This window comes from Cherax quadricarinatus, chromosome 42 (genome assembly GCF_038502225.1).
Source record: "Cherax quadricarinatus isolate ZL_2023a chromosome 42, ASM3850222v1, whole genome shotgun sequence".
In the NCBI taxonomy this organism is placed as follows: domain Eukaryota; kingdom Metazoa; phylum Arthropoda; class Malacostraca; order Decapoda; family Parastacidae; genus Cherax; species Cherax quadricarinatus.
The window spans coordinates 9,564,187-9,580,524 of NC_091333.1; the positions used below are offsets into that span (position 1 = coordinate 9,564,187).

The 16,338-nt window shown below is 40.6% G+C and overlaps 1 protein-coding gene across 2 annotated transcripts in view; it reads right to left on the minus strand.

Annotated features, from left to right (window-relative positions):
• The window catches only part of LOC128695698 (cubilin-like), an 88,660-nt gene that overhangs the window by 34,339 nt on the left and 37,983 nt on the right, over positions 1-16,338 (minus strand). For both annotated transcript variants that reach the window (XM_070093266.1, XM_070093267.1), the window contains exons 37-52: positions 15,561-15,694; positions 14,468-14,704; positions 13,869-14,056; positions 13,045-13,243; positions 10,902-11,144; positions 9,770-9,925; positions 8,645-8,829; positions 8,041-8,178; positions 6,668-6,894; positions 5,713-5,903; positions 4,867-5,085; positions 3,398-3,544; positions 2,924-3,117; positions 2,546-2,608; positions 1,656-1,779; positions 550-741 (exon numbers count right to left, since the gene is read on the minus strand). In XM_070093266.1, coding sequence (XP_069949367.1) covers positions 550-741; positions 1,656-1,779; positions 2,546-2,608; positions 2,924-3,117; positions 3,398-3,544; positions 4,867-5,085; positions 5,713-5,903; positions 6,668-6,894; positions 8,041-8,178; positions 8,645-8,829; positions 9,770-9,925; positions 10,902-11,144; positions 13,045-13,243; positions 13,869-14,056; positions 14,468-14,704; positions 15,561-15,694 — 2,837 coding nt within the window. The remainder of the gene's footprint in view (positions 1-549; positions 742-1,655; positions 1,780-2,545; positions 2,609-2,923; positions 3,118-3,397; positions 3,545-4,866; positions 5,086-5,712; positions 5,904-6,667; positions 6,895-8,040; positions 8,179-8,644; positions 8,830-9,769; positions 9,926-10,901; positions 11,145-13,044; positions 13,244-13,868; positions 14,057-14,467; positions 14,705-15,560; positions 15,695-16,338) is intronic.

Here is a 16,338-nt window from a genome sequence, read left to right on the forward strand (position 1 = left end):
CATAAATTGCTAATATCATCCCTGTTGCACACATATTTGTGCTCGTTTATTATACTGGACAAATTTATGCATCTCTCTCTCTCCTACGAATTTCTTTTCACAGTGGCCACAGAGAATTTTGTAGACACCGGCCTAGGCTTCTACAAGTGCATGCTTTTATGGACGTGGATGTTGCTCGAATCCTATGTACGTGTTGTGTTGCTGACTCTACCACTGCTTGCTGAAACCATATACTTCTTGTCGACGAGTGCACCTTAGGTGCAATCACTTTGTAGTCTTGTACAGAAGACTGCAAACTGAAGATGGCTAAAATGCTTGCAGTCAGTAGGTGCTTTCCTGTTTTCCTAGAGGAGGAGTGCACCTACATATTCTTCAAGCATTTAACGAAATCGAAAAATACAGACTATTATTCTCATGTCTTTATAATTATTAAAATATTACTCGGGAAATACCAAACCCATGTGGGTTATGCAGTGCATAGACTAAGGAAGGCTCGATCCTGCATCTGCTAATAGCGGTCTAGTCTCTGGTCTAGTCTGCTGGTCTCACCTCCTTCTACCTGGACGTAATCATAGCAATGATTCTCAAGGTGCAGGTAAGTGAACGTAACGATGAAGGAGGAGTTGCTGGGACTGGGATTGTTCAGCGTCCACACACAGAAGAGTCTGTTGTTGTAGTTGCCTTGGAAGAAACCAGGAGACACCAACACCCCGCCGGAAGACGCCAGCTCTCCGCCACACTCTGCAATACCAGGCAGGCAGAAAAGTTAGTAGACAGCGTCCAGAATGTCTCTCATCAACAATGCTTGCTATGTTCACCCACAAATTAAAAAAAAGGCGACTTTAAATGCTTCCTTTCACTTGTCATTAATGTTCATAGATCTAATGATATATTTATGTTGTTGTAATCTTAGTTCAAGACTTTTCCTAGGTTGACCATAATAAACTTCATCACAATTTTTTACAGGGAATCTTATAGACACAGCCGTTATCAAAGCTCTCAAAAACAGTGATGAAAATACAGAAAGTTTAACTCTATCATGAAGTGAAGAATAATAGTACACATAAGAACAGTTATTTGTTGGTTTTCTGTAAATTTTAAATATAAAAATCAAGGATCCCTTAATAATTAAAACATCTAGGAAAGGTAATGAGTTATTTTGTTCAAACTCAACAGTAAAATTTATGGAATGGTTTATATCTATATTCTTAGGTATTATACATAAAATATTATGAGCATGTCTCTACCACTTAGCTCTACTGGGAAGGATATTATCAGCAATCTTCTTTCAAAGTATTCCATGTACGAATTGCTAAGGACAGATGAGAGAGGATTTCCCATTGCCATACCAAACTTTTGATTGTAAAATTCGCCCTTAAACACAAACATTGCATCATCAATACAGAGTTTAATAAGCTCAATTGTAGGTACTGGTACAATATGCAGAACAACAACTGGTATACGGTGATTGTTCTGAATATTGTGATATCACCTGTAACATACCCTGAGGATCGTTGAAGGATTCAACCATAGTTAGGAAGCTGCCGTTAGCGGCTCTGTGAGAGAGAACGACTCATGACTTACCTGAACGTCCTTAGTGGCTTCAAAGCGAAAGAAAACTGCTTCAGAAAGAGAGGAAACGACTGAAGGCTTACCCTGGGGGTCATCTGAGGACCAGCGCAACTTGAACCCTTTTCCCTGGGTATGGGAGGAACTCAAGGAACTGAAGATTACTGTCATTGTGTTCATACTTGAGTTGAAGCCATAATGATTCGTTACCTGTTGCAGCAAAAATATTATATGTATGAGACAGAGAGAGAGAGAGAGAGAGAGAGAGAGAGAGAGAGAGAGAGAGAGAGAGAGAGAGAGAGAGAGAGAGAGAGAGAGAGAGAGAGAGAGAGAGAGAGAGAGAGAGAGAGAGAGATTAAGGAAATTATACTGTCTACATAAAATTGCAGCCAGGACTAACTGATATGCAATTCTAGGACAATAGGAAAATAATTGTTCTTGATAAGAGAATCTTTTCTGTCTTGATAATGAGACAACTTTCTTTATAAAATGACTGGAAACAGTGTTAAACGTTCTGCAAATGGCTGCAAATTGGGAAGAATTACTCAGAATCTATCTGATATGGAGAATCAGTTCTGTAAACGACTGAAAGCAGGACAAATTTATTTGGATCTAAATATCCTATTTAAGAGAAGAGACACGCTGCAGAAATACGCAAATGATTTGCTCTGGCAGAGCGAAACGAAGTAAAACACTGCCAGAATAAAAAAAAAAGAGTGCTGCAACATGCCTATTCAAAGATAGATTGGTAACAGGATATATGGAGGTACCTCTGGAACTGTCCTGGGGACCCTCATCCTCAGAGAAAAGAATAAACTTGCTTCAGGGAACACTCGAGGTTCTCCCTGAAGCTGTTTGAAAATTTTCTCCTTCCACCCCCTATATTTAATATAAATTTTATTTAAAGACAAAATACATTGACAAAAATACAATAGAGGGTATTGGTAACATATATATATATAAAGGATGCAGTTACCTGTGAGTTCTTGCATAACGGCATGTTGAGGATGGGACTTTGCCTCAATGGTCCATTCTTCAACTGGAAGGACTCAAGAGTTAGTACAGTATAAAGGAGAATTAGACTCTACATAGGAAGTTAAAATACGTAAAAAAGTTAAATATAACAATGAGAGAGATGGAGAAAAGTGGTGCATGTGAAAAAATCTCAAACAAGCATAGGTAGGGATGAATATATGATCACTGTTTAGGTGCAACATTTTATACTTATATATGAACGCTATATAGGTATGGATAGGGGTGCTAAAAACAACTAAATATCGCTGCATGCATACTATCTGCCTCTGAAAACGATATCAATACGACACGATACAAGTAGATGTAAGATTTTAGTCACCATGATATTATCTCTACAGATGATTCTACCCTCGTGGATCTCGCCGCCGTAGAGATCGATGTCAATAATTTGCAGCCGAACTCTTTTCCCTGGAGGAACAGTTATGACCCAGTTACAAATCCTGCTGGAGTAGCCGAGGGGGTAGCCTGGAGATGTGATTTCTCCTTCGTGGCTTACCAGATCGCCTCCACATTCTGCATACAAAAGAATGAGATTTACTGGGCAGGTCCACCTCCAACTACAGTGATTACTAAGTTTTCAGCCAAATTATTATTATTATTATTATTATTATTATTATTATTATTATTATTATTATTATTATTATTATTGTATATCTTAGCCTTTCTTCAGCAAACAGTTCTATGAAGATGGCCTCAGATTCATAGTGACTATGATGATGTTGAAAATGGTTGATCAAGATAGCGTTTAATACACTCCGCTGATAAGGGTAGGTCCAGCACCCTTGGCCCTTACCTTCCAAGCTCTTGTTGAACATGAGCCTGAAGCCCTTGCACCTTGCCAGGTTGGGACCTCCCGTGAAGGTGATGTACGCGATGTTGGAGTAAGTGTTGATAGGTCCCACCTCCTCCCTAGAGCTGCACAACGTACCTAGCACCTCACCTGGTCAGACGAAAACAGGGATCAGCATTCAGCCTTGTTGTTGAGTGAACACATGTACGATTTTCCGACGAAATAAGAAAGTTGTGTTGAGTATCACTTTGTGTGAATGATTATTTACCCATTCAACATTCAGTTTGTGGGTCAAACTCACTTTGCTCACTCATTCTGTCTTCATTTTGAATGTAAGACTCACTTGGTAGTCATCAGTGACACAAAGTAAATTCTTCTGCCATGACTTTCGCCTTGACTAATTTCTCGTGGCAAATTAACTGGGCTCTTTGTGGGGTTTCAGAGAGATGAATAAATCATCTAATTCTCACTATTGGAAAACCACATTTGTTCATCACTGATGGCCTAACAATACTGATATAATTATATTCCTCACAGTGCTCTGATTATCAATATAATTTCTCTCTCTATCACACACACACACACACACACACACACACACACACACACACACAGGAACAAGGGGTCACAACTGGAAGCTGAAGACTCAGACGAGTCACAGGGACGTTAGGAAGTATTTCTTCAGTCATAGAGTTGTCAGAAAGTGGAATAGCATAGCAAGTGAAGTAGTGGAGGCAGGAACCATACATAGTTTTAAGAAGAGGTATGACAAAGCTCAGGAAGCAGAGAGAGAGAGAGGACCCAGTAGCGATCAGTGAAGAGGCGGGGCCAGGAGCTGAGTCTCGACCCCTGCAACCACAATTAGGTGAGTACAATCAGATGAGTACACACACACTCACACACACACTCACACACTCACACACACACACACACACACACACACACACACACACACACACACACACACACACACACACACACACACACACACACACACACACACACACTCACCTCCTCGAGAGTATACAGATATGAGTTGAAATATAAAGATAAGTTAAGGTAATTAGATTTTTATATCACTAGAGTCAAAGAATACGTTATCAAAGCGTTAGATACTCATAGATCATAACAATTAGACAAAGATAGATTGCTTTAATCAGTTCATGGATTCAATATAAGGTAAAACCAAGCCTAAAAAATTTCAAAATCCCCACAGCTACAAATAGGTGAGTACAAAGCTTTATGTAGGGGCCGAGGGACTGATCATGTCAGATTTACTTCACTGCTTCTGCTGTATCCAATATTTAAGTTACCTCTTTATTCGACTGACAAAGGCTGCTCAGCGATATATTTCGAGAACAAAGATACTGAACTGTTACCTACGTGTTTTACTCTTCTACATGTCGGTACACATGTGGACACATCTAGCGCATGGAATGGAAGTTCTATCCTCTGTTAAATGATGGACTCACCCGTGGCATTCTGGTCACGTATCTGGAGGCGTCCGCGTAGATTGGTGCAGTTCACAGAAGCACTACAAATGTCGACCTCCAGGAACTGCAGCGTCACGTAGTGACCCATAGGCGCCTTGACCTTCCAGGTGCAGTTGATGTCGGCACTGTAAGGAGTGGGGAAGCCTGGCGATGTGATTATGCCATCCTCCCATGCGTTGTACGTCCCTCCACACCTGTCTGGAATCAGGCCGAAAGATGGCGGTAAGTATCTTTATCTTCTTAATATATCTAATCTGCAAGAAGCATTTGATTTTGAAAAAAGAATCATTAAAGTGGCTTGAATAACTCAGCCTAGAAATTAAAGATGATACTAGACCTAATTTCAGCCTCTTTTAAACTTGATAGTGATTATGGAAGGACCGAAACGTGGTCTAGTTTCATCTCCAATTTGTGGCTTGATTGCTAATTTGGTTTCTGAACCGCTTCTGCAGTGCCTGTCAAGCATGAGAACATCTGTAACGCTGACGTTATGTTCGTCCCTGGAACCTCCTGTTTAAGAGAGATAGGTAAGCTCCCTGTCTAAACCATCTATGACAGCAGATTCTGTATTTCTCGTCTTCTTAGCACCATTCTTGTGTTTGTTCCTACAAGATAGTACAGATTACAATTACATATTCCTGAAAAATCACTAAAATCCGTAAAGGTTTAGCTGCCACCATCCTATGGCTGATAATTTCTTACTATCACAATTCCCTTACGTCTGGAACCTACTTCTCAACTACTGAAACCTAATTTTTCATGACAGGTGCCTGCTTCCTGGGGATAGGAACCACCTTCTTCCTACACGACTTGACTGGAACCTACCTATCGTCGCCTCTGCTTTGAAACCCAAGTGTGGGGACTGAATGTTGTTGTAATAGCGGACGTAGATGGCGTTCCCAGTGGAGTGCTGCGTGTTGGGGGTGTGCGTGCCACAGAATTTGCCCAGCTGGGGAGATAAGATTGTTCCTCCATCCCTCACTTCCACGAAGGCTTGGCTACAGTTGCTGGTGGCACTGTAGAAGGGATATGAGTTGCTTGGATAGAAAATTTAAGTGATTTCCACAAGGTTAGGTGAGTAAGATTTAACTAGTCCGCTTATTATTATTATTATTAAAGATTAGCCGGTATTCTCCCGGCCCGGGCCTTTTCCAAGTGGTGGCCCGGCCTTGGCTCCCTCTTTAGGGAGTGTCTGAGACCTAAGTCTCCCATGGGAGGAGGTACAAGTACCTCCTCATCTTTGGGACCAACTGTCCCCAGGCCTAGACACAAGCTAGGCCTCTCTGGTCTGCCATCCCCGCCCCAAGGGGGCAAATGGGAATGACAGTCTTATGAGCTAAAGGCTCGGGCTCAGGCACCTACCCTACCCTAGAAGGGTTAGGCATGGTATCGATGACTAGTCCGCTTAATATAGCGTACTAGTTAACTAGGCTAGAAAGATTCGCTTAAGAAGATTAGGGTATGTGTATAGTAGGTTTAGGTTAAAAATCGATAATAAAAATATTAATCAAATAATTTTATTATTATTATTATTATTATTATTATTATTATTATTATTATTATGATTATTATTATTATTACTGTATTCATAGGGAAGTGTTAAACCCACAAGGGCAAAAAAAGAATAGTAAATTTAGGTAGAGTTACTAATTTTAATTAATGTTATTAATAAAGTTAGGCAGTGTTAATATAAACATGGAAGGTTACGTTACCTATATAACACCTATGGAATGCTTATGTCTATTACTGAACCTTGCCTGACGATAGACTTTTATATTACCTGTCATCGCTAAAGATTGGAAAATCAGGGGTAATGTCGAAGGCACCCACAAAGTGTAGTGAGATGGCCTTGTCTTGAGGAGCCAGGATGGTCCAAGAGCACTCTGTGTTGTGGCTTGGAGGGTTGGGGAAGTTGGGTGACTGGATGGTAACCGTGGGCATGTCAGTAGTTAGGTGGTGACTGCCTCCACAAGCACTCGCCTGCTCGTAATAACGCAACTTGAAACCCTGAAACAGAAAGAATCAGTAAGTTGTAACTTCGAATTTTCAGCCATTTACACAAAAAAAGTTCCTAATTAACAATTATTTTCAAATGCTATTTCTTAAACTAATTTTCAGTACTATTTTTTATATTACTAACAAGGGCGTTCTGAATTTAAATATCCCTCAGGGAGAAAGTTACTCGTTATTTAACATTCTCAGCATCCCAGCACTGAAATATGCGCATTCTTCAATCAACACAAGCCACAGAGGTGAAATTTATTCCATATTCATGTTCAATAGACAGAGTTCAATTTCCATTCTAATATCAGCAACCAAGTTCGCCCTAAACAATGATGCGGTAAAGCTATACATAGCAGCCCCACACAAGAAAGAATATGCGTCACGATACCGTTGCTAGAACGATCGTCAAATATCCAGCACTTTGGAGAGAAAATTTTATATCACGTTTTGCTCTGGACCGAACATTGGAGGATAGTTTTACAGTGAACAATATGTTGCCCTGAATATGCTGTACCAAGTTACAGGAACTTCAAAATTCTAACATGTATATATATCCATCATAACGGGAGAAAGCAGTGGACGAGACAGACGAGGGTTAAGGAACAGCATTAATTTATTTGGCTCCGTTTTGCATTTTTTTGTGAATACCTAAAAATTAATGTGATTTTGACCAAACAGGATTTTACTCAACAAACAACAAACTTATATATAGATTACCCTCCACTGAGGCTATCAAGTTTCTCTTGAGTGGAAGGATGTCCTTAATATGAACCTTCAATGGGGTTGCCATAAAGCTGGTGAAAGGCTCTTGATCCAAGGAACTTAAGTTACCTTTCCCTTTCTGTATAACCTTCCCGGGCGTAGCGCTGCCTGACAGATATATAAAATCCATACGTGGAGCTTATATTAAAAGAATGATTTTTACTTATTCATCGAAGACATTCTTCTATAAGCAAAACAACCACGAGGGGAGTTGAATGATAGCTCTAGACCTTTCGTGTTGCAATCACCATTCCACCCCCCCCCCTCACGTGGTTCTTTTGCATCTTGTATCGCTTGTTCGCAATATTTGCATAATTCTTCTATAAATTAACATCACGTTTGAAATGACTCACTGAAGTCAGGTAAATAAATGATATTTCCTCTCACCTTATCGGCGTTAATAAAGTCTGAGCTGAAGAAAAGCCTGACAACATTTGACGAACTCTCCAGGTTCTGTGGGATGTTTTGACCACAAAACATCCCTGGCCCCAGATACGGAGAGGTTGGATGTGCTCCGTTTTGGATCTGTTGAAGATAACATTTTTAGAATTATTGGTGGCTGGAGAATATATCCTTGTTGAGGGTTAGAAAGAGGCTGTTGTAGTCGTTGTTGCTGCTATGGGCAGGAACTGAAAAAAAAAAATACGCACGAACACATGCACACACCTTCAATGTAGCAGTGGGTGGAGAGTATCTCACATATAGACAAGAAAACAGCACTGGAAATGAGATAGCATATTTCAGCTTCCAACCGGAATCTTTATTAGGCATTTTGCTGATGAGTACTCCACTTTGGAGTCTAAAGATGTAATCTCATTGCTGTTTTCTTGCCTACAAGAAGGATAGCCTTCAGGATTGACAAGCGATCATTACGCATTGATTATAATCATGCGTGATAGTGAACTGAAGGTTAGGATGGGATTCTAAGGTCTTCGGTTCAATCCGTATCAATTAAGATACAGCTAGACGAGCACAACGCATTCTGACTCACTGTCAAATAGTCTCCGCTGCATGATGGAGTCGTGTTAACGACCTTAAAGTCATCGAATTCCAGGCGGATAGTCCTGCCTATCCCAACCTTGATGATCCACAGGCACTCCTGGTTGAAACGGTAGTTCTCCGGGTAGTTCGGGGTGGTGATGAAGCCTTCAGCTCCTCTCAAGTATCCACCGCACGCTGCAAGAGGAAATTAAGAGTTACACCAATAAGGGGTCCGTGGCCTAGTCTTGCTTCACACGCTGAGGGTCCGTGGTTCGATTCTCTGCAAGAGTGGAAACACTGGGCGTGTTTCCTTACACCTGTTGTCCCTGTTCACCCACCAGCAAAATGGATACCTGGGTGTTAGTAGACTGGCGTGGGTCTCATCCTTGGAGAAAACAGACCTGATTTACCCTAAATGCTCTGCATAGCAAGGGTAGATTGTAACTGATGTCAACTAGGCCTGTATACCTAGTACATGCACTTGTAGAAATAAAGATAATATATTATTATTATTATTATTATTATTATTATTATTATTATTATTATTATTATTATTATTATTATTATTATTATTATTATTATTATTATTAGTTATTGAAGGTTGGGCGTTTTATAGTGATAACTTTTGGGCTAAATTTATTGGGCTAACTTCTTAGGCCTTACTTTATGGGGCAAATATTATAGTGAATACCTTATGGATTATATTTTATAAAGCTTTCTTTTATCGAGCATACGTTGATAACTGTCCAGCACCGGCCAAAACGTTATCCAGCGTTTTCCTTCGAAAATGTGGATTGTTCCGCAATTACATTTTTTGCTCTGCAAGTCCCGTTTAATGTTTATATTTGTTATATGTCATGTTGAAGCAATTTTTGTTAATAAAAGAAATTAATAAACTATTACATTCACTGACTCATGTGAAGAATACACTTTTCTCACGTTACATGATGACGTTTTCACCTTTACGTCACATGCAGATGTTCTTACCTTCTTCACGTCACATGAAGACGTCGTCACCTTCACAACACATGAAGATGTCCGTTCTCACACCTTGTTCACATGACTAAGACATGCACTCACGTTCTAGTGACGTGAAGAATCACCTCCACTGAAAAAGGACGCATCTGCTACTCACTTGAAGCTAACTTGGCTGTGAATCCATCGGAAGTGACGGTGGAATCAGTGACGAAGCGAAGTCTGAGGAACATGCCGGAGGATTTGACTGTCACAGGCATCTGGTTGCGACGACACAAGGTATGGGTCAGGTTCCAGTTCATCTGACCCTCCACACCTGCCAGGGATAAAAAAAAAAATACCACCATCTGACCCACGAGCAATAACATCCCGGGATCAATGCACCAGCTGATTTTTAATCAATACACTCAGGAGAGCAACGTAAATAAGTCACACATTACTTGACTAGGTTATTCTAGGGTAATTTGCTGCGTCCTCAGAACCAAAGTACAAATATTTATTTACTCCGTGAAATCATTTGTAGATTTCCTGAAATACTCTATCAAATTTTTTGTCAAGTTGATTGAGGACCGAAGATATCAGTCGACTACTAATGCTGCTCCTAATGCTACCTATCCTACTATTGCTATTACAATTCCTGTTGTTACTACTTTTATTACTGCCCTTTTGCTGCTACTATTACTTCTAGTAATAATAAAAAAAACTCATATAACTAGTGTTACTGCATGAGCTATTACTAATGCTTCTATAACTGTCACTACTGCTACTACTACTACCAATATATTTGATCCTACTAGCTTGCTAGGCGTGGCCCAAGTCATCAGGGACAAAGAACAAGATGGGAACATAAGAACAGGCAAATAACGGAAGCAAAGCAAGTATGGAATATCAGATGAACAATTAACAGCAGTAGAACAGCAGATAAACAACTAACAACAGAAGAGACAAGGATACAGAAGCAGGGCAAGAAAGGAAACAGCAGCAGAATAAGTAGAGTACAACAGCAGAATAAATAAGTAACAGCAGCAAACCAAGAAGGTCACAGCAGCAGAACAGAGAAGGTAACATCAGCAGAATAAGCAAGGAAAACAAGGACAGAATAAACAGAGTACAACAGCAGAAAAAAACATGCAAAAGTAACAGACCAAGCAAGTTCCGGCAGCAGAACAAGGACTGCTCAGCAGCAGGACAAGGACTGTACAGTGGCAGGACAAGGACTACACGGCAGAGGAAAAACAACAACGCAGCTCGCAGAAGCAGTATAGAGACAGTTTCCTAGTAGAGGTGCCTACCGTCATACACCTCAAGACGGTCGTAAATACAGGAGGAGGACTCTTCTAGCTCGAAGGTCAGAGACATGTAAACTCTCTGATGGGGCGACGCTTGGATGATCCACTCGCAGTTGAGGTTGTTAGCATAGCCTGGGTGACCTGGGTTATGCAGGACGAAGTACTCTTGGAAGCCATAACTACCAGGGTCGAAGTGGCTGTAGCTGTCATTCAGCGTCACCCTGAAGCTGCAGGTGTTGCTTGCGTCTGGTGTAAGAGACGTGAGAGTTTTATGCCCATGATGAAGGAATTATATACGCACTATGACCACTAGAAATAAAATGTGTGTCACACCTAAGCACGGAAGTTGAGGCACCATGAGCAGAGAGACAGAGAGAAAGAGGTACTGCTCATCACAGTAAATCAAGTTCTAGTGAAAAAAATATAAATGAAAGTAGACATAAGTAATGTTTTTTGGACATAGGTCATAGTAAGTTGTTTGATGTACAAATGATAACTGCTTCTCTAAGACATTGAGAATACCTTCAGTGGCTATTTTTGTGAATGTGATTCAACATCTAGACTCAACATTCTCATGATGTGTAACTGGAAGTCTTGTATTTTGTTAATGAGGTCTGTCGATTGCAGGAAATGTGTGTTCGGTAACTTGACCAGGGCCTTCTGAATTTAGGAGAGGCCATAATTTTAGGGTAGGCATGGATTTACCACCTTAAGTGGTAAATCCATGCCTACCCTAGTAGGCATGGTGAGTTAAACGCATTAATGGATGACAGAGACTCAGAGACAATTAAGGTGTCAAATTTAGATAGACACGTTTGAGTGAAACTAATAGAGGCAGGACCCACTTTACAGCGCATTGTTTTATGACGTTTCGCAAGTGTAGCGGTTTTCAGTTCATTCTTCATTTATTCAGACTTCCTACAATAAATACATTCACCACTCACTATAAAATAGGACAATTTTTTAAATAATGTGTGTACTGTACATGCCTTTATTAGGCGTAGCTCTACAGCTCACTTTATATATAACAGTGTAACCATGCTATCAGGCTTTTATATGCTTTTCAAAATAAAACAAGAGCTATCTTTCACTTAACAGCAATTTTGGCTGTACAGCAGTAACCTGGAAACTAACCTGCTGTATTAGCGGGGCCCGCCTGTATAGCAAAACAATAGACATTACTTTGGGTAAATCATATCACCTTATGTGAGTGTGGATTTTGACAAGAAAATAAGATAGAGGAAAAATACCAAAATCCTAGAGTAACCCAACGCTCTGGTGGCCTGGTGGTTAACGCTCTCGCTTCACACGGTGAGGGCCTGGGTTCGATTCCCAGCCAGAGTAGAAACATTGGACGTGTTTCTTTCCACCTGTTGTCTATGTTCCCCATCAGTAAAATGGGTACCTGGGTGTTAGTCGACTGGTGTGGGTCGCATCCTGGGACACTGACCTAAGGAGGCCTGGTCACAGACCGGGCCGCGGGGGCGTTGACCCCTGGAACTCTCTCCAGATAAACTGATCCATGTCTGCCTTATAGTACACCCACCATAGCGTTCCATGAAATGATAATCAACTAATTAAACTAGTATACCTTTAAGATTAAAAAGATATCGGTGAGTAAATGTCTGTAGCGCTCCTTCCTTAAAATAATAATAGTAATAATCTTTTCAGACTGCGATTTAAATATACCTACAAACGCTTAACAATTCGTAAACAGGCGAAATTATTTACAAACATTGTCTCTACGTCCACAGCAGGACTCGAACCTGCTAACTCTGTATCAGAGTCCACAGTACTCTACCAGTGAGCTAGACCCAAGATAAGTATGGGCGTCCAGCCGGAGCTAGACGATGTTTCCCCATACCCCCGGGCACCAAGCTCGTTTTGAAAGTTATTTCATCGAATCCTGCCACATGCAGTGGACAACGAAAGAGATTTGGTAGAGTACTGTGGACTCTGATACAGAGTTAGCAGGTTCGAGTCCTGCTGCGGACGTAGAGACAAGGCTTGTAAATACCTACAAATCTCACCATTCATTGTCGTGGCTGGAAATGTGCAATGAAGACCAAAACAACAAAAATGCTACTTGGAAGTGTACAACAAAATCCTTGCGAAACATTTACCAATGAAAATATAATAGTTTCACCTAGATGGGTCTGGCCCGGGGTTCCTCTGGTATCGACGGCCTCGTAGCGGAACCGAAACCTTGAACCTTCGTGTTGGTGGACGGCGTGGAGTCTTGCCGTGACCGTCTGCTCGCTCGATACCAAGGGTTCGGTTGGCAGCTGGTAACCACAGAACGTACCTAGTTTCCGATTGTCTTCTGGAGAGGGTCCGTTGTAAAACTGTAGTTGTGGATTAGGAAAATATACAAAGAGTAACTCAAAATTCACTCAAAAATTGGAAAAAATAGTAGAGGAGTTTCGATCTGTCACGGGCCACTCGCGACCACGATTATATTTGGAGTGAAATGTGGTCTAGTTTCTACTTTATCGTGTGGGTTAGAAAGACAAAACATATGAATGTTTGTCTAAACACCTTGCAAACTTCAACGCTGTATTGCTTCACTGTATCAACATTTAAATATTAACTTTTACTGTTGAATTATTGTGGAACAAAAGTGTTACTCTGTTACTTGCAAAATCTTAATAAATCACAATATTACTTTAATAATTAATTAGTAATATTAATAATAATTACAATAATATCAACATGAATACGTTACAATAATACAAGAATCAAACACTCCAGAACTACCAAACAACCTATAATTTCCACTGAGCCTATAACCACCACACAACAAATAACCACCACACAACCAGTAACTACCACACAACCAGTAACCACCACACAACCAGTAACCACCACACAACCAGTAACCACCACACAACCAGTAACCACCACACAACCAGTAACCACCACACAACCAGTAACCACCACACAACCAGTAACCACCACAAGTGTACCAACCGTTAGAGAAGCTAAGCATATGTCCGCAACGGGGCTCCCCTCTATACGCATGTCAAGGAAGGTGATGGAGACGTATTGTCCTCTAGGTACGGTGATGGTCCAGGTAACGTCCTCTGAACCTCCGTAGATATTAGGGAAGAACGGGGACACCACCTCACCTCTCGTGCCAAAGATGGTGCTGCCGTGCACTGTAGGGACGTCGAGTGAGTTATTTAGGGTCGTTAACACCTGTTAATGTTATTAGTCATTTTAATATATATATATATATATATATATATATATATATATATATATATATATATATATATATATATATATATATATATATATATATATGGGAATCTGTTTTACAATTATTAATAAACGATAAATAATCAATGGAAGTAGGTGTTAATGTGTAATGCAGAAGACACGAACCTCCGACAAGGGAACAGAGACTGTCTTGACCAGGCTAGTGCGAAGTGCAGGTCAGAAAAACCATTAATAATAAAGACATAGGACCGGTAAAACTGCGCTCATTATTACCGCAGAGACCATATAATTGATTCTGATTCATTGTTTTTTTTTTATATATCACCAAAAATCTACGTCCAACTCACTTAGACTGTAAGAGGCCAGGAAGCCTTTGGCCTCTGTCCCAAACTCATCTGAATGGAATTTGATCCAGAGTGAGTCGTGGGCGATGATGGTGGCTGGGAGCTGGGAGGTCGAGGAAGAGCAGTTATGGAGGAGCAGTGCTCCGGCTGGACTCCTCTCGTGTACTTCCACGTAGTCCAAGTTGCAGCCGTCAGATTCCTCAAGGTCGAATTGCAGAAAGTCAAGTTCTATCTGGTTGCCTGTGTAGTGAAAGATAGGCCATTCAGAGTTGTTTACACAAACATAGATGCGCACTGTGGCAGCCTATGGACCCATATATATAACGAAAGCACAATGTCACCCGCACTGTCGGTATATTCCACCATCGTACAACCACTAATGACCCATGATAACCAGGCCAAATATACAGTTAACCATTACCAAGGTATTAGTTGTAATGCAGTCAGATCAACGCCTATGAATTTTGAGAAGGTAACTTGCCTCCCTAAACTTATATTTGCTGAATTAAATTATGTGAAGCCTCACCCCATGTGGGAAATAAAGTAATTAGCGGAGCTTTGATCCTCAGGTAATTGCAAGTGCAATTACCTGAATTTATGCGGGAGATGGTGTTTTTATTGAACAATATTAAGGCCTATGAACCGATGGTTAACTTTGATCTTCGGTGTTTGGAAGGCGCTGCGAACCGACATGTGAATGAGAATGACAATTCCGTCAAAATAATGACAATGTTTAGCTGGAGGGAAAACTATTGAGTTTCTCCCACAGAAAACGTCCGTATAATATATAGGCTTACGATGTTCTGTGTCATTTTCATCTTCAATATTTACCTTGAATTAAAAGTATACTTAAGCGAGATAATTCTTTAACTGAAAGCCAATTAGTAGTTCTAATGATCTTGGCAGTTGAAGGACCTCAAGCAAAAAGACAGTAACTAAATATCTAATGACACACTTGTTTCAGGAACTGGTAATGTATACCTGTCACTAGTTCCTGGGACAGAAACTAGTGACACACCTGCCTCCGTAAACATTCCTCTTCCTGGTCTAGTAAATAGTGTTAACAGAGTACCTGATGTTGTGACTAATGACTCACCTGGCCCGGCGGAGATGGACCACTCGCACTCGAAGTTGGCAGGATATGGCTCAGGGTACTGAGGACTTGCCAGCTCCCCGCTCGCAGAGGTCAACTCGCCTCCACACCTCGAGGTGAATACGCTATACACTGCCCTGGAACACCAGTGGGACAAAATTATGATTGACTCATCATTCATGTATCTTTACTCAACACATGACATGACATGCCAAAAACACAATAAGAGTCTTTCAGCCTACAGCGATCATGTCTGCTGAGAAAATAGATTTCTGTCTGCTGACACTACAGTATCTGATTCAAGAACTATTCGGGCCGCTACTATCTGCTTCTGCTGCACACCATAAATAGACAGGCAAGTTCGGGATAAAAGAGCAAGGACTTTCTCAAAACCATGACAACTTGACCTATTATTATTACGTCTACTGACCACTGGTAGCACTAACATAGGGTCATTTTTAAGTAATGCCAAGTACAAATGAAAGGCTCATACGACTTAATATATGAATTGAAGAAAAAATAAGAAAACATTTCGAGAGCAAATTGTGACAGAACAAAACTCTGTCGAAATAAAAGCCTGCTCTGCTCCCGTGTCGTTTCTTCATAACTGTTAGCAGTACGCCTTTACATCCAGTTAACATAAGTAGGTTAAGTGAACCTCAGAATAGCTATCATCCATGTGATTTTTTTCCTAGCCGTTTAAGGTTTCTATACTGTAACTTCATGTAATGGGGCATATTTTTCTTGAGTGCTTTTAAGCGTGATTGATTTTTTTTAGTAA